The sequence below is a fragment of the Leiobunum rupestre genome, chromosome 4 (genome assembly GCF_980474605.1).
Source record: "Leiobunum rupestre chromosome 4, qqLeiRupe1.1.hap1, whole genome shotgun sequence".
Taxonomy (NCBI): domain Eukaryota; kingdom Metazoa; phylum Arthropoda; class Arachnida; order Opiliones; family Sclerosomatidae; genus Leiobunum; species Leiobunum rupestre.
In genome coordinates, this window is record NC_143387.1 from 8,730,251 (window position 1) to 8,753,881 (window position 23,631).

At 34.3% G+C, this 23,631-nt stretch overlaps 1 protein-coding gene across 1 annotated transcript in view; it reads right to left on the reverse strand.

The window, feature by feature from the left end:
• The window catches only part of LOC149946011 (xylosyl- and glucuronyltransferase LARGE2s-like), a 233,683-nt gene that overhangs the window by 54,116 nt on the left and 155,936 nt on the right, over positions 1-23,631 (reverse strand). The window contains exons 3-4 of the mRNA XM_090171873.1: positions 21,090-21,359; positions 10,845-10,953 (exon numbers count right to left, since the gene is read on the reverse strand). Of these exons, the coding sequence (XP_090027999.1) occupies positions 10,845-10,953; positions 21,090-21,192 (212 nt within the window). The 5' untranslated portion in view covers positions 21,193-21,359. The remainder of the gene's footprint in view (positions 1-10,844; positions 10,954-21,089; positions 21,360-23,631) is intronic.

The window sequence follows — 23,631 nt, forward strand, 5'->3', positions numbered from 1 at the left end:
TATTATTATTATTATTTTATTTTTTGTTGCAAATTACTGCAAAAAATAAATAATACATAATAATAATAATAAATTTTAACTTTTTAGTTTATTTATGAACTCCTTGATAGGATTTTCCAGTAAGCCATAGCATACTTTACCTTTCTTCTGGCACCGCTATTAGCGCTAACTATCGTACACACGCTTTCATATTTTAATAATTTTAAAATTTATTTTGATATTTCAACTACAAACCAACAAACGTATAGAATTAAAAACATAAGTAACATAACGGAAAAAGTATGACAATTTGCCAAAATTATCACCGATCTGGTTTTTATTATTGATCCCTAGTGTCTAAATGCCAAAGGCAAAATCTAAGAGACAGGTCGGTTGCAAATCCAAGTCAGAGTTGGACGAGAGAAAAAAGATTCGGTAAGAAAATTACCATTAAAACCAAAGGAAGTGTTATACTAATTGTTATTACGTTATTAATGCTGAAACAAAACCAGGCGGTCGTTACTACAAGCCTGATTTCGGTTTCATACTATGAATTCCAGGTTAAATTCAATAAAAATTTAATCGTACGCAATTATAATATTTGCGAATAAGAAAGCAACAAAACAATGAGTAGTGTAGAGTTGCTCGTGAATCAATTTAAACAACGCTAGCGTCCTTGAAGCTTATAAAAGAAACTTTACCGAAACAAATTGGCTTGTAAGAGACAAACAAGTTTACCATCGATTTCGCCACCCTGAAATGCAATGTTCCTTGAAGCTCAATAATAACAAATAGTGGCATATAGAAAAAAGGCCGTCCGGAGTAGATTGGGAGCGTCACACTTCCCTTTTCGGGTCCTGCCCACCATAGATGGCGCCCGAGCTATACTTTGATAAAGGGACCAATTTCATTTTTATTGACGCCTTTGCCCAAGGAAGAGAGCGGCCTTGGATAACTGCGGGGTGGAGAGGGAGATTATATACAGGGCGTTTCTATCAATTTCGAGACTTGTTTCTAGTGCGACTGGAGGTTAAATCAAGAGCAAAATTTTATTATTAAATTATTATTAAATTAAATTTAAGAAATAATTTAATATGAAATTAAAATTAAGAAACAATTTAATATGAAATTAAAATTAAGAAATAATTAAATATGAAATTAAAATTAAGAAATAAATTAATATGAAATTAAAATTAAGAAATAAATTAATATGAAATTAAAATTAAGAAATAAATTAATATGAAATTAAAATAAAGAAATAAATTAATATGAAATTAAAATTAAGATAAAATAAAAATTATATAAAATTAAAAAATAATTAATATGGAATTAAAATTAAAAAATAATTAATATGGAATTAAAATTAAAAAATAATTAATATGGAATTAAAATTAAAAAATAATTAATATGGAATTAAAATTAAAAAATAATTAATATGGAATTAAAATTAAAAAATAATTAATATGGAATTAAAATTAAAAAATAATTAATATGGAATTAAAATTAAGAATTAGATTAATAACCCGGCCACCTGGATTAATGGCTTTAAAAGTCGCTTGATGACTAAGGCCTAAGGTGGTGCCTTGCGGATTAGCCTAGCTGATTATTATTATTATTAAATTAAAATTAAGAATTAGATTAATATTAAATTAAAATTAAGAATTGGATTAATATTAAATTAAAATTAAGAATTAGATTAATATTAAATTAAAATTAAGAATTGGATTAATATTAAATTAAAATTAAGAATTAGATTAATATTAAATTAAAATTAAGAATGAAAGGTATATTATATTAAAGTTAAGAATGAAAGGTATATTATATTAAAGTTAAGAATGAAAGGTATACTATATTCAAGTTAAGAATGAAAGGTATACTATATTAAATTTTAAGAATGAAAGGTATATTATATTAAAGTTAAGAAGGAAATTAATAATAAATTTAAGTAAGAATTATATTAATATAAAATGAAAAGTAGGAACAATATTAATTTAAAATTAAGAATGTAATTTATACTATATTAAAGTTAAGAATTAACTAGTGCTTTTTTCGGTTTCATGAATGTAGATAGCGGGTTAAGCGCCGGACTAAATTGGCTTTTTGTCCGCTTGTTTGTGATGTCGGAACGAAGGTTCTACGGTAATATTCTCTGGCAATTCATCAATTAACGTCGCTAGAGGGAGACACCAGGAAAGAAGTTTTCGCTTCCGTAGCAGCGGCACGACGGAAGAATGAAGAAATGTCCATTGAGATTTCATTAGGATCAGCGGCCATTATAAATGGTCGCGCCATTCTCCCGCTGTCGAGAGCCTCGGTTAAATTACCTTTCCATTCAGTCCTGGCAACGAGACGATCCTGGCAGCGCCATTTTAGCGGCCCCCATTGTTGGATATCGACGCGAGAGGGCGCCCGGGAGCGTTAAAAATCTCCTACGATAGTTAAACATTCTTTAAAAGTTTGCCGACTTTGTGTCGGTAGCGCTTTACTCTTCGCATCAAGTTCATCTTTGATCATTCGCGCCGGTTGTGGAACGAGCCCGGGGCTCCTTTGACGACGCGAATGCGCCAGGGACGGGGCCCAGTTGCGCAAACATCTCTAGAATGTCAAGACACCCAATAAAATATAACTTTGCATATGTTTCACATTATTTATAAAATACGGGATCTGAGGAGCACGGCTATTATTTAAAATGTCACAACTTTTCTGGTATTTTAGGGACGAACAAGTTGTTGAAGTCAAAACCAATACGCAAGAGCGAGTTCAAAATATTTCAACCCGGGTTAAATCAATTTCGTTGAAACATTGCCTACGTTATTATGAAGGCCCGTTGACGGGGTACAAAATATTTTATCTCGATCTGCACCTAATAAAGCGGTTTTAGAAATTCTAGGTTTAACATTTTCTATTGAAACTAAATGAAAATTTATATTAAAATCATTTAAATGCATGAAATATGTGTTCGTATTTATTTTTTCCATTACATTACATTACATTCCATTAAATCCGCAGGGTTCATACAGCTATTGGAAAACCGATTTCCCTGATAAACCCCGGTTTCCTCGCGGATATTTCCCTGATTTTTCCAGGTGCAAGATAAAATAAAAATAAAATTTACAGAGTAACTCATTTTTTGATTGTCATTTAAGTTAAATTGGTTCAATATTATAATTTAAAAGAAGAAATAAAGTCAAATCTTAATAACAAAATTTATTGATGTAAATTTGTATTAATTAGGGCACACTTTCTGAACCCTCATAAATTTCTCTGATTTCCCTGATTTTTAATAAAAAAATTGAATTTTCCCTGACTGCTCTGTCGACAATCGAATTCCCTGATATTTTCAGGTTTTCCAGGTCTGTATGAACCCTGATCCGAAATTCGTTTTAATGTAACAGTTTTCACTTAGAAACGTCATATTTTCCGTTGGTCTTAACTCGTGAAAGTTGAAACATTGCTGTTCCCTAGGCAACGGGTTCCAGGTGCGAGAGAACCTAGTGCTCGGAATTGTAGAAATAAAATGCTCGAATTAAACTGAAGGAATTTACCGCAAATCGGCCTTTCGATATATCGGCGGTAATATAGAACGATATATCGGCCGATATTATCTATCATAACAGTAGTGTATATGATAAAATCATTGTAAAAACGATTCCGTACACTGTCATGCAATAACTGGTGGCTTTCCGGGGAGTCGGGGTCCGGCTCTTGTAACCCATAAGGGCGGTGGCGCCCTGGGAGATGTTAGCTCTGATCAAATGGTCCTATCTCCACCTCCGACTTCGGTCAGGTTTGGGCTGGATACTGTGCTTCGGCGCAGGCTAACGGAGAGGGTCCAGGCAAACTGGCTGCCTCGGCGGATTGGGTAGCCTACTGTGGGGCGGCGGGCCTACATATGCGGGCACGGCGGTCCTGTTTCCCGGCCTTTTGGGGCCCACCGGGATCTCCGGTGCCAGCTGTGCCGGGTTACTTTGGCTGCTGTGTGCTCGTCGTTCCCCTTTAGGAGCTCTCTTCAAAGGTTTTGACTCCTTACCTCCGTAGGTAGGGTGTCGGCTGGAGTTGCTATAGCATCCACTCTTAATCCCACTGCTGTGTGCGAAGTGGGGATTGGTCCACCCATTGCTGCACCTTCTGCTGGGTTGAGTGGCTTGCGTCAAAGGTGCGACCATCAGTAATAGGGTTCTGCTACCCATGCTGAATTTGTCACCTGTCCGGGCTTGGGGACGCTGGCGTAGGGCACTATGATGATAGCCCTCCGGTGGTATGGTATCTGTTACTAGGTACACCGGGCTATAAATTCTGACACACACTGTCATACCATTTTATTCTCATTTTTAATGAAAAAAATGTTTGCAAGAGCATATCCGAATATGTTTCTTTTCATTTTACGTGATACATATTTTCTATCACAAATCCAATATCGTGGTTTTTTATTTGTTTACACTCGTAACCCCCTGTCTAAAAAAGGTATGATCTAGCTTCTTGAGTCTGGCGTACGTGGCGCGGCCAATCAAATGAAATATTATCATTAGTTAGTTAATCGAGAATTTTCTTATGTTTAAATGTTTTTTCGGAAAATATTTTTCTAATACCGGTATCGGCCAATATCGGCTTCGCTTAAGCTGATCTTGGCCGATACCGATATTTTAGAAATAGGCCGATATATCGGTGCATCCCTAATTAAAACGTAGACAATGATTGAAGTAACGATTTAAATCACATATTACTGTATTTTTGAAAATGTACCAAACGTATCTGTAGCAAAATCTAAATAAAAGACAGTAATAAAATTGGTATTTAAATCAAATTTGCCTGAATTAAATGAATTTCATTAAAATCACGATTTAAATCACCTATTCTAAATATACGTATTTAGGGAACTGCGCAAAAAGACAGTACATAAAAATTACAAATGATATTTAAATCAAGGTGGTCTCATTTTACTAACTTATATTTAAACTTCTATGAAATTATAAAATAATTTCTGTAGAGCAAAGTCAATTCAGAGCAAAATATATTACGTACTAAAAACTTTGTCATAAATAAACAGAGAAAATGTTTAAAAATCAATAAAATCGAATCATTTGACATAAAAAATAATCGATATCAATCATTTAAGTCGTTTATTTTCAACTTTAAAAACAAAATACATCAACAGCCTTGATTTAAACGACATATTTTTATCAAACTCGGGGGTTGAGTAGACCTTCGTGTACCTTGAAATCTCCTAAAGGGGGGAGTTTCAATGGCCATTCGTTTTGCCATGGCAACCAAAAATTTTCGAAGCACAAAAATTGCTCAACGTGTGCTATGTTAGTGAGCTTTATTCTGCCGTGATTTGCACAAAGGCATTAACGACCATTTTTGACATTTTAATGTTTTAGTTTTATCTGGGTAAGTTGGTGGTGCTGATTCTGAATCTGAAATCAGTTTGTTTCTAGCCCTCTTAGGTTTTAAGATATACGCTTGTCACAAAAGCATTATTTCGGTACTTTCACGGAACTACTTCGCAAATAGGCATTAAGCGCCATCCTTTACTTAGCACAAAAGCATTTTATGGGTTTATCCAATCAGCATTAAATGCTTTTGTGCGAATAATTTAAGTAATATGAGATTACCTTTAAATAATTTGCGCAAAAGCATTATTGCCTTTGTGAACATTTAAAACTCAAAAAATACCATGCACATCGGAATTTAACTTAAAAATCGGGATAAAGGAACCGCTAGTTTCAATCAGGAACTATAAATTTAACAAAGAGCAGAAAAAATACTACTAGATAGGATATTTTCCAGAAAATTCTGAGGGAAAGTTTTTCATTGATAAAAAAAAGCAACAAAACTGAGTTTTTCTTAAAATGACGTTTTGGTCGTTAATGCCTTTGTGCAAATCACGGCAGTATATTTTTACCCCAGCTCCTTAAGTGATCTCCTTAAGTTCAGAGTGATCCACAAGTGTTCGTGATACATTTTATGTACACGTCACACTTTTAGAATACCAGTTTGTAATTTTGGTACACTACAGAATCACTTTTGCATCACTTTTGTGTATTTTTCGTGGATCACTCCAAAATAATTTAAGATCACTTGAAGATCATTTATTAGATTTGAAGATGGTCGGCATTAGCCCTAACGTTCAACATTCTTCAGTAGCTGCTACCAACGTCTGCCAATTTGCTACATGTAAATACCAATTTGCATTAGCCCCCGAAAGAGGGAGTAATGTTATATTTCATTGGATAATAATCTTTCTTTAGACAAATGTACTACAAGAAGTGTGAATAAATTTTGCTTGTACATTTAAAATAAAACTGTATTCAACGCATAATCTTTGCTGATAACGAGATTAGTAAATTACCCTTTAAATAATACAATCAATTTACTTTAGAAACTCGTAAAACAGAAGTAAATGCGTCTACAACTAATTCCGACGTTCGAACCAATGTCGGGGTGAAACTGTCTTTAAAACATATAGACGTACTAGAACACTTTTTCATAGCTCGTGGAATGTGTTGCGTTAAATTAATCAGCCCACGCACTTGTTTTTGTTAATTTAAAGCTAAACAAAAACTCTTTTTGCTCTTAAGCCCCTGCATTACTAAGGACCCTAGATATGATCCTTTGGCTATATGTGAATTTAGTGAACAAGTGAGCCAATTTGGTTACATTAGTGATTGGCTAGTGCACAAATTTCAAACACATTGATAACACCTTCGTATCACTCTTAGTTCACATTATTAACACATTTAGTTCCCTTTGATTCACTATTGCCACACACGAAATGTGAGCTATAAATTGCTAGTGATCGAATTTACTTACGTGCCTTTAGTGATTTACTAGTGAACTTCATATTTGCAGTGAAGTTATAGGAACATATTGCAAATGTAACAAAAAATAAAAATTTAAGAGATTTTGTCAAGCTGATGGTACCCTAAAGCAGCGGTTCCCAATTTTGTTTTGCTATGGAACCCTAAATTATTTTCCTAATTCTGGCGGAACCCCAACTAATTGTTTTTAATTATCTTTGAAGACTCTTGACACAAACAAAGATGGCCGGGCTGCGAATTCTCGGAACCCCTGTAACCCTTCCAGGGAACCCCAGGGTTCCGCGGAACACCTTTTGGGAACCGCTGTCCTAAAGCAAGAGATGGCTTCAACGAAAACCCCTTGGAAGCTTTTCCGTATTACACCTTAAGGAAATTACTCGCTAGTCTTTAAAAAGTATTTCATCTACTACATAAACCAAAAATAAATAGACATAAACAGAGTGTCATTAGCGGTATTCTGTACCTTTCCCTTTAGTTTCCTTGAAATCTCGGGTGCAAACCCCCAATACTTCCACCCTTAGAGTGCCACCCAATCAGATCACCTCTAAAGCATTTGAAAATTTTGCCAGAAATTTGTAAAACTAGTGTTTCGCGATGCTAAACACCATGGCGGGATTTCCTCCAAGCTCTTTAGATCGGCCGCTTCATTTTCAGTTCTAGATGGCTCGGAAAAAAACCCCAGCCAATTGACATTAATGCCTTAAAACCAGGCAAGTCAATGTAAAAAACTTGTTGAGGTTAACGGTATAGTGTAGGGAGTTGTTGGCTCGCGTGGCTTGCCACCATCCTCCTACGCATTGTAACCCGGCCACCTGAATTAAAAGGCTTTAAAATTCGCTCGATGACTTAGGCCTAAGGTGGTGCCAAGGGTATTAGACTAGCCAAAAGGGACATAATGTCGCTTTTGGCCTAGCTGATTATTTTTTACGTAAAAGAGTTATTTACGACTGGAGTTCAATCTGAACTCGTTGAAAGTGAAAACAAGACATTTAAAAAAAAGCCAAGCGTTAGAAGACTTTGATAAGTTCAACCTAGGCTTAGTGGCTGAATCTGTTGTTATCCTCTTCATATTTTTCTTTCAATAATGTAAATTGAGAAACCATATCTTCAATACGTTCATTGTGAAAAAATCGTCTTCACCATAAATCTTAATAATAAACTCTCCTAGACTTTTACATGATTATAACGCAACTAAAACGTTAAGTTTTGGTACCCACGTGCGCGTGGAGGCTACGAACTTAGCTGCTAGTTATTTCGCGGAGAGCGACATTTTTAAAACCAGTTTTCGCCCGTACCTCGTGCAATGCCCTAAATTTGTAACGATCCGCGATGGGGTCGGCACCGCAGAAAGGAGATAAAGTAGTTCCTAAATTATACGGCGCGAACTTTGCCTCCAATGCGAGACTTTCTGTTAATGTCAATTTATTTTTGCATAAACATAATGTACATATTCATATTTTAATTTATTTATATTCAATCTATAAGATGTGTATTAATTTTCGCTAATTAAAATTAAGCCTTGGTCATAAGACGGTGAACGTGTTAAATTCCAGAGACTAGTGCTTGAAAAGGAGATTAAAGCAACGCCGCATTCCCTGTTGCTGAAACGGGAATTATTTAGTCCATGTACGTTAGCTTTGGGAATCGCCTTTGCAATCAAACAGATATAATACATTAACAATGTAAGAAAGATGAGCTACCGAAAACGACATCTATTTATCATCTTGGTAATACACTGGAGCTATCACTTGCTTTAATGAAAAATAGGTTTTTCTTCCTGTTTAATATTTCGTGTGCCACTTCCCACTCACTGGCCATTAAAAATAAATGTACAAGTATGAGCCTGGATATATCTTCTTACCTTCTTCGATACTCGCATTTAATATCGGAAACACATTAAACACAAATCGATTTTAATACATTTTTAACACCTACCAAAAGACGAAAGATTGAGGAAAACTAACCGGTTTAAAATGAAATGCTGGAAAACTCAATTTTATCTGAGATAGTTAAGGACAAACTTTAAGGGGGAAGACTACTGTGGACATTGTCTACTTTCGCGCTATTTCAAGCTTAACTCTTTGAATTTTGTATTTTAACTTATAAAATTAATATTTATGTGTAGAACAGCCTCTTGTTTAGTGATTAATATAATTTTACTATTTTAAATTTAAAAGTAATTAAGTTATTACGTTTTAATTCGGACCCCCGGAGCTAAACAGGTTAGGCCAGCGCCCAAACTACCCTTTAGTTAGGACCTTATATCTCGTTAACTATTAATATTATAATTATCAAAATTATTTTAAGCACTAGACGAAAGTTCAGCTTAATAAGAAATATATAATTCAATTATGTAATTGTTAAAACAGAAACGTTCAGCTTGAACGAAAAAGAGGCTTTTACTGTATTCTTCCCCCTTAAGGGCAACAAAACGGCGTTGGGAAATCTTAAATGTCAGAATCTGTCCAAACGGCACCTTGTCATTGAACCTTCTACGGTACCAGGGTTGGCAATTTTGGATTTAAATCCAATTTTTATTGATTTTTTTGATTTTAATTAAAATTTCAAAGTTTTAAATAATTTAGTATCATAATTTTACCTAAAACAAATATGTTTTAATTTTTAAAGACTTAATATATATATATATGGATAATGAATTTATTAAATTTAAGCTAATAACCATAAATAAGTTTTTATTTTTAAAACCTATTTCGGTACTTTACAACAAAAATTCGGGGGAATCTCCACCCACAGTTAGAATCCAATGCAACATTAGGGGGAAGTACAAGAAAGATTATATTTAAACGTTAATTATAGCAATTGGCGAAGTTTTTCTTTTTCAAAAATACTTTATAAAAATAATTTAAATCGTGATTTAAATCAACTAATCCTTAAAGCTAGATTCTTTTAAAAGCGTTAATTTTTATTTAAAAATTACTCTTATTGATTTAAATTGATTTTTATAGATTTTAACTGATCTTTTTCCTATTTAAATAGATTTTAATTGATTTTTATAGATTTTAAATGATTTTTGAGATTTTAATTGTTTTTATATATTTGATTTGATTTTTTGATTTAATTGATTTTTTACGTTCGATGTATCTCTCTCTTGACAAAATGATTATTTATTTGTGTGCAGCGGTTACGTAAACTAAAATTAAAATTAAAATTAATTACATTTAATAACTAGTTAAAATACAATAAAATTTAATTTGCTTTGACGTGACATTACTAGATAATTTATTTTTGTACATTTTCATCAAATTGATACCTGAACTCTACTACTTTTTAGTAGTTTCCGGAAAGTGGGTTTTCCCACGACACTAACAAACAAATTGATTTCAATGCATTTTTGCAAGTAACAAGAACGAAATGCAATTGAAAGGTCGTGCCAAAGTCAAAGGTTAGCTTGTTAAGTAAAGTACGCAATCGCAGACAAGGAATGATTAGGATAATAACCCGATTTGGTATTAAAAATTTGTTTTCGTTCAACCATAATGAATTCCCCTTTAAACAAACTTAACTCAGAAGTGTAAAACTGTCGTGAGAGGCAACCAAGTTTCAATTACAATGCTCACAGATGGTTTCTTTAATTTAGGAGACTTGGAAAACCAATTAAAGCTAGATACCAAATGCAGCCTAAGGTGGTGCCTTGGGTATTAGCCTAGCTGATTATAATTATTTTATTATTAAATCCAACTATGAGTTTGGTAAATTTAATTTAATACAAGCTTGATTTCCCGATTTCATCGAATATTAGCTTCATTTCCCGATTTCATCGAATACTAGCTTCATTTCCCGATTTCACCGAATTTTAGTTTCATTTCCCGATTTCATCGAATTTTAGCTTCGTTTCCCCATATCATCCTATATTAATTTCCCGATTTCATCGTATATTAGATTCATTTTCCGATTTCATCGAATATTAAATTGATTTGCCGACTTCATCTAATACCATCTTAATTGGTCGATTACATTTATCGCTTGATTTGTACCAGTTTGAATAGTGCAAAACATGCCAGGAATTACATTTGATAGACTGACCTCAGCTGCATTCTCAGCAAATTGTTTTGCTCTTCAACTTCACGCACTCTCTCAGCCAACTTGGCTTCCTTCTTGTTGAAACCGAGCAAATTGTCGGTAGATGGCACTTCTGAAACGAAAAGAAGATATTAAACACTTTTGGAAAAAAGGTTCATTATTTTCGCAGAAGATATAGAAATACTTAACGGATTTGTCATCTAGCTTTTTATTTATAAAATTGGTGGCAGCGTTTTTGAGATCTAATATTTAGATACAAATTTCTGGACTTTTCAGGTATTCTCTGACGGGGGTAATAAATCCTAAGTGCGTGACAAAACATGTATAGTTCATAAACATTTCCAGAGATTTTTCAGGATATATTTTAAGCCAAAATTTTGCAATTTTTAAAACATATTTTAGCAAACGTTTTCCATTTCTGTTCACAACCAAAATTAGATTCTTTACCTTACCCTTGACGTTTTTACTATTTTATAAAATTCACGGAATTTGGAAAATTTTTAAAATTCACTGACGTTTCCCTAAATTTTTTACCCATTTTGAAATTCACTGACGTTTCACTGAATTTTAGACCCATTTTGAATTTCGTGACATTTTCCAGAATTTTAGATACATTTTTCCTAATTTGTTCCGGAAATTTAGATCAATTTTAAGATTCCCTGAATTTTCAATATACTGTGGTAACCCTGCTAGTGGTATTCACTACTGATAAAAAACGTGCTTCACTATGAAAACCGTACTTAATGAGTTTTCGTTGAAATCCTACCCTATCGAAATAACCGAACAAAGATTTTGTATTTTGTAAAGGCCAAATAACATAATCTCGTGTCCCAGAAAAATGATTTGAATTCAGAAAAATGCTCGGGCAAAAATAATTAGAAATAACTTTCAATTAACTTGGGGAAAAACGAGCTGGTGAAGGAAAGATTCTTTCCGTTTTTTATTCTCTAGGAACAAATTTCGGAGAATGAGCCCCCTTTGAAAGCAATTTCGTCGTTTCTTTCAGGGCGTATTGACGACATGCTTCGAATCCGTTGATTAAAAAAAAATTAGACGAAACCCAAAAAAATCCGATTTTTTCCTACTCATTTGAAGTCTCTTTTAGAGCATTGCCCGGGCCGATCGTCATCGCAAATTTTCCTTTTGAAGTGCCCAGATTGAATCGGTTTCTTAATAGATCAAAGGGAAAAAAATCGGCCGAAAAATAAGAAAGGAAATTGAAGATTTTCTCTCCTGAGAAGATTCCAACGTTCAAAGGAATTACTCCACTTCGAGCTGTCCGATTTTTCAGCTGGTCGCGTAGTTAACTATTTTCCAATTACGCACACTATTTCATTCTTAAAGACGGACCAATTTAAAGCTCTAAATATCAAAAGAAATTGTAGCAAGGTGGAGAAATTTCATCTTTGTTTTTATTTTAGTGAATGAATTTTCTTACATTTCGATGCAAAGGTTCCAACTATTTTTTGACTTCAACGTTTGCAAACCTTAGTTATTTATATCGCTTTATCAAAATAAACTTCATAACCATAATAATCAGCTAGGCTAATAACCAAGTCATCTACCACGCCCTTCATGCCACGCGAGTCAACACTTACTATTACCGTTAACCGCAACAAGTGTTTATGGAAAGTGGAAACCACTGTAACCAGCGGACGGAGAACTTATGTGCTCAAAGCAGAAGAAGTTGTTCCGAGTTTTCACCCAGTGCCACAAGTTGGGACCAAACCCGGCGAAAGTGCTAACCACCCCACCATCCCATCTTTAGTTAGTCAGATTTGTATTGTCTGATTATCAATTCCTAAAATACCCTGACCTTTAAGGCCTAGTTTGAAATTTCCTCTTTCCCCTGAGCTGTGACAGCTAGGAGCAACAAACCCAGCACCCCACACAAGGAGAACGCAACCCGTCAAAAGTCGTCCATTTTCTCGTGTCCATTTTTCATTGGTTAGACGCTTTAGCGCCTGCTGCCGTCGGAAGGGGAAAATACGGAAATTGTCTTCCCCCCGCCCTTAAAACGTTCCGCGTATAGGCTCGTCCAATGAAATTTGTACACAACACTGCGTTAGCGTGTTTAAAGGCTAGCGGCGTTCTCCTTGTGTTTGTTGCTCCTAGTTGACAGCCTGTTTGAAATCAGTTTCAACAAAAAACCAAGTATCATCAATGGAAATTCAACCTCGCAGTTTTCTGTTTTTAATAAAATAAGAGCAACTTTTATTATAAAGAATATGTATTAATTATTTAATTTAACGGTTGTAAACTAATTGGCGAAAGATAACCCAGGTGTAAAGGTCAAGAAAGCGATAAATAAAATTCTGGAAAATTTGGTGTGTGAATAAATTTTTAGAAATGTCAAAGTGGAACTCGACACGGTTGGAACATCGAAGTTGTAAATTTGAGGGAACCAATGAGAGACCACGCCGATTTGATTGACTTTTTAGGGATAAAACTTACTGTTATATCCGGAGGTGGGTTGACGTAAACGCTAAAATCGTATACATAGTTTGCACCAAACGGCAGGGGCTTATGGTCTCCATAGAAACCGGGAGGGGGGTCAAAAATTCATACCATTTCGCGCGTAGCTACTAAATAGGTAGCCATTTTGTTGGTTATCTCATAGAAACGTCAAAACGTACGAAAATTATATTTATGCTTTCAAATTTTTAAAGTAATATCGTTTAATTTTAAATCCGGGTTATTTATATAAAAAAGCAAATGACGACCGGAATATCTACGAAATGAATTTGGCAAAGTTTATGAAATTGGGCCTTTGTGGTGAATAAAATGACAATATTCGGTCTCTCTTTCTAATTGAACTACTCGAACAAGTTTTAACAAGGCAGGTAACCATTATTAACGTTAAACTAAATTCTTAATCACATGAAAATAATTAAAATCCGTAAACAGACGATTGAAACTCTTAACCCTCGCGTAATAGTAAGAAATCTACACCAGCAAAATGGCGGCATTGTACGGTTCATTCTTGCTCAAATTACATATTTATTCTTGGTGCATATATATATTCTTGGTACTGCGTCATTGATGACGTAGGGATGCAAACTATGTATACCTAAGACATTCTTGGGCTGTGACTCATTCTCAAATGTCAGTGGATCACTACAATTATCCAACAGGTGGCGAAAAAGCAAAATTCAGTCCGGTGCCATTTACATTCATGAAAACGAATATTTGGTGAAAAATTACAATATCAATTTTAATATCAATTAAATTGTTTATTGAATACAGATTTAATTATAAATTTCTAATATAATAGTAATTTAATTCTAAAATGTAATTGAAAATGTTTCATTTAATATTAATTTAATTCTAAATTTCTAAAATAATAGTGTTTAATTCTAAAATGTAATTGAAAATGTTTCATTTAATATTAATTTAATAATTTAATTCAAAATTTCTAATATAATTGTGATTTAATTCTAAAATGTAATTGAAAATTTATCATATAATATTAATTTAATTCTAAATTCTTAAATTAATCATTTAATTCTTAAGTCCTAATTGAATGATAGTTTAATTTTCAAGTCTTAATATAATAATAAGTTTATTCTAAAATCAAAATTTAGTAGTAATTTGATTAAAAAATTTAATAGTACCTTTTTAATTTAATATTAATTTAACACTTAAATTTAGTTCTAAAACTATATCAATGACTTTCCTTTAAAGCTAATAGCAACAAGTGCCAAACAATATCCATAGTTCACGAATGAAAACACTACCATGCTTCAAAATACTTATAAGCTTCCGTTACGGTAAACAAATTTGATTCTTGAAATGGTGATTTTTTTATATTTGTTTCTAAGGGATTTGTCTTTACTGCGCCTATGCCGATGCCGATGTCGATGCCGCCGCTGCCGTATTCCATAATACTCTTCAACAATTAAGTCTAGAAGGGTCAATGATATGTCAATGGTAAAAATTTATATATTTTTTTAAATCGGAGCCCAAGAAAATAATAAATTTTTCCATTTTAGTGGTTTTTGGCGATTTTTGGCCTAAAATCTACATACTTCCTTTTTACCTCTCCGATGTCCCCTCGGACGGGTTTTCCAATCACCGTGTCTGTATGTCTGTGGGTCTGTCTGTCTGGGCTGCGAACGCGTACGCATTTTCGGGGCAAAGTGTAATCACTGCGTTCGCAGTTTCTTGGAATTAGGGAAAAGCTTTTTCCAAATAAGTGAGATTTTTGGCGAATTCGGGGGATCCCACAACCCGCGTACGCACTATTGTCATATTTGAATTTCGTGACCAAATAAATACAGGCGCCATCTAACTCGTTCGCGTTTCCCTACCTTATTTCCAAAATCAGGTAACTCTATAAACTCTTTTTCGGTAAAATTCCTCTTGGTTTTATTAAGTTAACGTACAAGATGTTTGCAAATTTAATGTTTAAAATTTAGTTAATACATCGGGAGGATTGTGTTTACTTAGAGGTCCGTGACACCTTGTTTAGATACAGAACAGTGCGACAGCTGACGCGTGAGTGACCCCTATTATTTATAGCAACTATATTATATTTTATATATATAATATAGTTATATGCGTAATATATATAATTTTTAATATTTAGTGTAAAATAAAAAGGTATTAAGGTTAGCATAGAACATGATACCCGGAATATTTACTCCGCCTACACGGAAAGAGAGCCTGCGATCGTAACGGAGTGTCTCCCCCCCCCCCCTTACGGATGAAAAGGGGGAAAGAATACACAAGAGGGGCGTGGCTTTAATCCCGGGAATCTGTTCACTTGAACATATGCTTGACATTATCAAAAGTGCATACGAGATAAGTATCCATTTAGGCCATAAAAATGAGTCGTGCGCCTTCGTAGGCTCGATGCAGCTTCTATTGGGGACGAATTTCACGACAAACTGTGGATCACTGATTAAAGTTTATTAAATTATTAAATTTACCCTTCATATAAATATGTACTAACTAGTCAATCATTTTCAATTCAATTGTCTATATATGATAAATTTTGGCCCTTACTATGTTTCTTACAAATATAATTAAAGCAAGTGGCGGCTCGACGTGAAGTAACTTTTTTTAAATAGATGTCGCTAGCGTCGATTGGATAGTCTATTTATTGGTCAATAACATAAATTACAGCAATTATAAATAATATTTTACACGGGATATATAATTTAGGTTAAAGTCCACTAAATAGAGTACAAGTTGTCTAACTATAATACTCTACAATGGCTCTCTGATGCCGTTATCATTTGGATATTTTAAATTTTAGCTTCCTTTGCCATAAATAGATGGCACCACGCTCTCCAGTAAAATCGGATATATTCATGGCCATCTCTAATAACCGGGGCCTTTCCATAATACAGGTGGCAATGATAGAGCCGACAGTTGCTTTAACATCAGCACTACAGGAATACGAATTTACTTCTCTCGTAGGAGGTATATTCATTAACGCGGTATAAACATTTAGTAAGGGTTCGTACGAAAATTTCTGATCTAAAATCCCTGACTTTTCCAGGTTATCCCTGACCAATTTTTGCCAATATTCCTGACCTTTTTGGTTATATTTTTGGACATTTTTTTTAAAATTATTTTAGTTCAAAAATTCTTTGTTAATGTGTGGTTTGGTTGACTAACTAAAGCTTGGAGGAGATAAGTATTCTGGAGTGGAAAAGTCAGGCGCCACCTGCGGCTTTGTAAAATTCCCATCATGCACTTTTGGGTCGGACGTCATCAAAGATAAAATATTCTGTCTTTATGGTATCTTGAATCGCTCTTACATTCCAAATAACAACAATATTTTCCCATAATTGTTCTGTCTCTAATTTAAATTAATTTTTAAACCTTGGGGGTCCAATAAACGGTAATCCTTGGCTAAAAAACCTCTTTCGGTAGCAGACACGACCTATGTCACGTGAACGGAGAAATTACTAACACCAGAATGATGGCAGATAAAGCTGACGTCCGACCAAAAACCGGGGCATTCTGGGTAATTCTAACAGCAATAGGCGGGAAAGGACGTTCTATGAAATTATTTAAATCCCTGTAATTTTTCCTCCCTTTTACAGATCCCAGACTTATCCAGGTTTTCCAGGATATCCAGGTTCTGTACGAACCCTGTAGTTCTCCTGAATCCTATAGTAATAGCTTCCCCCTTTTAGTTAATCCTTATCCTACGACTGCCTTTTGAAAAGGCGATTTCATCGGGCAATTTTTCGTTAACGATCTCGGCGTTCTTAAATTAACAGCTCGACCAAATCGAAAAATTCGGGCGGTCTTTGAAATTCTAAATACAAAAGGGGTATTAAAAATTAATCCAATTTCCTCTCCTTCACGCGAAGATTATAAATTTGAAGCCAAACGGCTTTTGTAGGTAGATCTCGCAGGGTTAAACGCGCGGGTGGCGAAACGGTCGGCGAAATGAGCGCAATCCCGTCGCCGATCTAATAATAAGGTAAGACGGAAGATAGCGGCGTCATTAGGACGATACGAGCGCCCCCTTTTATTGAAACTTCTCAATTAAAAGAGAAACTCTTTAGCGGCGCTTATGAACTTCCCGTTCCAGCTGAGCGCTCCGCTTCTCGTTTTGATCCGGCTTCATGGAGGGACAACCGCGCGAGTCCCCACCGCCCACGACCGAAGCGCTAGCCTCCGCTTTCTTCACGCCCTGCCAATTCCATTTGTCACGCTCCGGGAAAGTGGGCCGATCGAATTAAGCGTCCATTGTTTCGTCTTCGAGACCTTTCGCTCGTGTCCCCTTTGACGCCGAGAAGACTAAATCCTTTATTCGAAAGGGGACCGAGCAGTCGGGACACGGGACTCCTTTATGACGAACTATACGCCGCGCCGTAACTATCGGCGGGCGCGGACAAAGAATCGCCTCTTAAATATTCCAAATCGACTCATTTCTCGCTTCCACGGATCCGGATATTATTACGTCGTCATTGAGAAAATGCCGTATCTCTCCCCCGCCAAGTCTTCGTACAACTCTGAATTGATAATTAAGCGTCATAGGCAAATACAAAAGGAACCATATTTCTGTCTAATTACCAAATAAACAAGGAATTCGAGACACAGGCTCCTTCTAATATGCCGCGAATATATCCACCCTTAAAGTTATTAATCAATAATGTCATTGATAATGATTTAAGGACACGGAATTTATGGTCAGTAGGTAATAACGTCATACATCAATATTAAGCTGAATTAATTCACTGATAAAATTAGGGAATTCACACTGCTTTATTTCATTTTTAATTTATATTTCGCTTTTGTTTAACCGTGCATACTAATTACCAATCAACTAAATAATAATACGAGTATTATTACAAGCCTCACGTGACCAGAACCATGGTTGGGGAAAAACCAGGTTTAAAAAAAAACCAAAACAAAAACCCAAAAACCCGGTTTATTTGGTTTAAACCAGGTTTTTTTGGTTTAAATCAGGTTTTTTTAAACACTTCCTTACTTTACTTTTAATCTATTTTTCGCTTTTGTTTAACCCTGTATACATATTACCAAAAGTAGCATAAGACCCAATAGCGTGTCAGCTGTACCTTTGCGCCTATTAAAATTTGTATATAGACTACATAACCTACTAGTTTGAATAGTACTAGCAATTATATTTAATCTATAGTCTGTCGCGATTTTCTCACCCGTAGACATACGTTCTAAAACGCCTCACTCGGCGGCGCTGGAGTACCTCGAGTTTGATGACTTATTTTCCGACCCCCCTTCGTTTCCCTTTTTTACTTTGCGACCAACTCTCATTAACTACTATACCATTCTGACACACTTTTGGGTCTTATGCTACTTTTGATATTACCGATCAACTAAATATTAATATGAGTATTATTACAAGACTCACGTGAAATGGGCAAAATATCAAAATTATAGGACTTTTGGGGGATTTTGCTAATAATATAGGATGTTATAGGACATTTTTGAAAATATAGGATTTTATAGGAATTATAGGATCTCTGGGGGCCCTGCTTGCATTTAACGAGTTTGGCGTCTTATGAAAAAAATAATAAATTTATTTTCGATTAAACAGAATAAACACAAATTTAAATTTACACAATTTTATATGGTTTAGGAACAGAGATTGAAGTAGATGAAATTTTATTTTTTTAAAGGGACGAGAATCTTTTTGGAAATTTCAATTAAGAAACCGCGGAATTAAGCTTTTGGTCGGTGATAAAGTTAAAATATTTAACTATAGGGGGCGTTACTTTCCAGCGTCTTTTTGGTGTAATTCAGGAAACCATCCAAGGGGTTTTCTTACTAGCCGAAATTTTATCGGTATCTTTATCCGTTAAAGGGGAACGGCCAAGCTTTTCCAAATATGGCCTTATTTCCGTATCAAAAGATTAACAAGACGATTATGATACTAACACGTAGCTTTTTTGGCCTAAAAAGTTGAAACGAAAAATAACGCCAGGTGTTTGGGTTTGAATTTTCGCCGCCATCTTAGGGGCTGCCGCCAGCGCCCCTAACCCCGTATGAGCGATTTGCGAACTACCCTAACTTTTAAAATCGCGCGATTTAGGCTTAGGTCTCTTAATTATAACTGGAACGCGCCGCGCGTGCAAAACAAATTTTTCGCGTCTTCAGCAGCGCGCGCTTTTACGTTGTTTTTCTGTCTCACCGACTTTTCACCAGGTGTCGCGGCGGACGCGCGCTTTTCGATTTCCCGAAATTTCTTTATTTTATTAAATATTAACCGCTCAATATTTTTTGATGCGGTTTTTGCCATAAATTTTAGTTTTTAACGGGCTATTGGGCTATCTATCTGGTTAAAGCTTGACCGTTCCCCTTTAAGGGGGAAGAATACAGAAAAAACTTCTTTTTCGTTCAAGCTGAACGTTTCTGTTTTAACAATTAAATAATTGAATTATATTTTTATTATTAGGCCGAACCTTCCTCTAGTGCTTAAAATAATTTTGATAATTATAATATTAATAGTTAACGAGATATAAGGTCCTAAGTAAAGGGTAGTTTGGGCCCTTGCCCAACTTGTTTACCTCCGGGGGTCCGAATTAAAACGTAATAACTTAATTACTTATAAGTTTAAAATCGTCTAAATTATATTAATTTTACCTTAACAGAACAACAAATATCCAGTCTAAGGCTGACGTGTGACCTAGAATTTTTGTCTGTATTAAAATTCAATCAAATTGATCCGGTATATCATTGGTTCCTCAAAATTTGCGTTTTTAGGCGCGTATGAAAGACACGCGCGTGGTGTTTTTTTCATCTCATCTTTGTCTGGGAAAACTAGTTGCCATAGTTTTGTTTCGGATTTAAATTCCTAGACTTTTGCAGGTATTCTCTGGCTATTTGAGGAGATTTTCTCTGACTTATTTTAAGCAAAAAGTTGGAAATTCTCAAACTATAATTTTTGTAAACTAAATTTAAAAATTCCATGACTTATAGACGTATTTTCAATTTTCCTAAATTTCCCATGAGATTTAGATCCATTTTCCAAAGCCCTGACGTTTTCAGGAATTACAGGTACTAAGGCAACCCTGCTAGACCCACGGATCTATCCAAAATAATCATTTTCTCTGAGTATTAATAAATACATCCTTGTTGTTCGTACCTAGTCTACTTGCATTATAAGCAGTTAGCCTAAAATCCGTCAATGACATTAACCTGTAATAGAGCACGCGGCACCTTGTTTCCCCTTTTCCACTTTCAAATTTATAGTAAAACTATCGTATAAAAATGAATAATAAAATTATATACGACCACTTTAAAATTATAGGAAAATATAGGATATAAATTAAATAATAGGATTAAGTAGGACCATTTTAAAATTATAGGAAAATATAGGATAGATATTATAAAATAGGATCAGTGTTGGGCACCGCTCCTCTCATTGTGAGCGGATTTGTTATTATGAGTGAAAATTAGCGGTAAAATATCTTTTTAAAAGAGCGCAAAAAATGAGAGGAGTGCCAATTTTACCGCTCACAAAGGAGCGGAAATTTTACCGCTCAAATAAGAGCGGAAAGAGAGGAGCGCCGATTTTACCGCTCAAAAAAAGAGCGGAAAGAGAGGAGTAAAAATGTTTCCGCCCAGAAAGACGTGAGCGTGAGCGGCTCTTTGACGAAAATGCCCAACACTGAATAGAATATTGTGGGACCACTCTAAAATAACTATATAACTCTATGTAACACTTATAAAATATAGCCTCACAAATCAGAACGCTGGATGAACTACACTTAAATTTCAAAATATAATAAAAAATGTACTGACCAGTTTCATAGGTGACCAGATAGAGCAACAGAAACACCGGAACCGAAACAATGATGAACAAGCCCACCAAATTGAGCTTCCTCCGACGAATTTTCGAGTACATGGCGCCCGGAAATGAACGTGTTCAATGTAGAAAGTACGACCTCAATCCTAGTGGCCACGCGCGCATTTGCTTCAACGGCTGCCAGAAAACGCAACAGCGGCAACTATGTACATGACGTTAGTGCGAAACAGAACCTCTCAGTCTTCACGAAGAAACATAAAAGAAACCTGTAAAAGATAAATAAAATAAATTAAATTAAACGAATGTTGAATTGATCGAAATTTTAAACCATTTAAAAATGTGCGAGCATTTTCACATCTTAAGCAAGCAGACCCAGTGAACTGTTGTTTAGAGTTTATTCGGCAGATTGGACCAGTAAATCCAAACTAGAGCAATTACTTCAAGGCTGTATCTCGGATTTAATTTTTAACAGGAAGCCAATTACTCGTTGCACCCTTCAACAAATTCTCAAAAGTGTTCGCTAGGTATTAACAGTCGAGCCAGGCACAAGAAACACTTTTGGTATATAGTTACAGTAAACTAAACGAAGAGGATATATTGAAAAATATAGCGGGATTATAATTCAAATATTAACACTGTCAATGAGATATCGTTATTTGACTGTAAATAATGGTTTGTATAAAAATGTATTCAATAAATGAGTTCGATTTCGGACTAATATTCATATCATGGCTCCCAGAAATATCTGGGGTAAAATAGGGTCCAAATTTTTCAAAATAGGAACCAATTAAGGATCAATGTAAAACGAAAAGTTTCTTTAAACATAAAAGATATTGTTGTCCATGGATTAATTTGTATAAGACGGTTAAGGTATTTTAAAACATAGAAGAATTACCAATTGAGTTAAATTATTTTCAAACTGAAAATTCATATTTAAAACTATATTTTTAGTTTTAAAATATTTGAATATGTGTAACTCGTCTTTTTTAAACAAATAACTTAATAGACTCATAAAATGTTATTTATTTGAACTAAATTCGAAAACTCTGTACTAGGATTTAACATTCCCCAATTTGTGGCGCCACCTTGTGTTCTATGTTCGAACTCTTTAATCGTTAATCTTCAGCGTTGATTAACGATTAAAGACGTCCTTGTGCATATGTGTAACGCATTCTAAGACTCCCTGGATTTCATGAAAATGGGGTACTTTAGGGACCAAATCTTAGGTTTAGGAAAGATTAGGGACCTTGAAAAAAATAGGGACTTTAAGGTATTTTAGGGACCTGTCACATATTTAATCAAGTAATGAGGTTTTGCTGGTTCGCCGTTTCAAGGAAAATGTGGCCCAGCCTTCAAACTCGCCAAAGAATTGAAATGGAAAACTAGCGGCGTAAGTAGGTAGTAGTAGTATCTAATTAAGAAAAGTGCCTACCAAAGGGTTGTCACCAGCAAGTGATAATTCTAAAGGCTTTATGGAAACTTTTCAACAGCTGGGATTCTTTGTGACAGACGTTTACTCGTAAGATAGTAAAAATTTACTCTCAAAAAGACAGGGTGGCAATTTTTCAGGAATAAAATATAATATAATACTGTATAATGCAATATAATATAATATAATGTGATAATAATGTCATATAATATAATATAATATAATATAATATAATATAATATAATATAATATAATATATTATAATATATAATATAATATAATATAATATAATAAAATATGATATAATACAATATAATATAACCCAAATTTAATTGTATTTACCCAATTTGCCTATTTTGCCCCAATTACAATTTTTTAATATAATTTATTTTTAATATTTAAAAATCTGTAATTTCTCCATGTTAATTTTCATAGGGAAAAGTATGTTTTAAGTTATCAAAAATGCTTTTGGTTGCCATGGCAAAACTTAAGTCCGTCCTTTTGATAAATTTCAATATATTGGGCTACTTATCTGAAGTTATCTCCCGAATTTAAACAAAATCAGCTAAAATCATCTCCTTGTGAGTACAGTCGTTGGTAATGTTAATTTGTATGCAGTTAACGGAATCAAAGTTGTATAGTAGTACACCGATTACGGAACATTATCTTTGTAGTCGAACTTCTAAATTTTTTTCACGGAATATATGCGTTTTTATTCAATCAGATCCTAATGGTAAATATATGATTTCCGGCTTAAAGTAGGCAGGCTATAAATTCTTCCAAACTCGCGTGTTTTGTTTTACATTTACAATAGTGTGATTTCAAGAGCTAAAACAATAAATAAATAGTCTTATTTTAAAATAATTGTAATAATTTTAAGGGTTTTGAAGCGATTGTAGCTTCGGTGTAGTTTCTTTCCAAATGTTACTTTCGAAAACTGAAGTAGAAAGAAAATACTAAATATCATACTTCTTTGTCCACTAAAGCTTAAAGTTTCATAAAGATCTAATTTTAACTTTAGGCTCCTCGTTGCATTTTGTGTTACGAAATTCAACCCCATAGTAGTATTATAAAATACATCCTCTACTTACAAGTCGCTTAAAACCCCT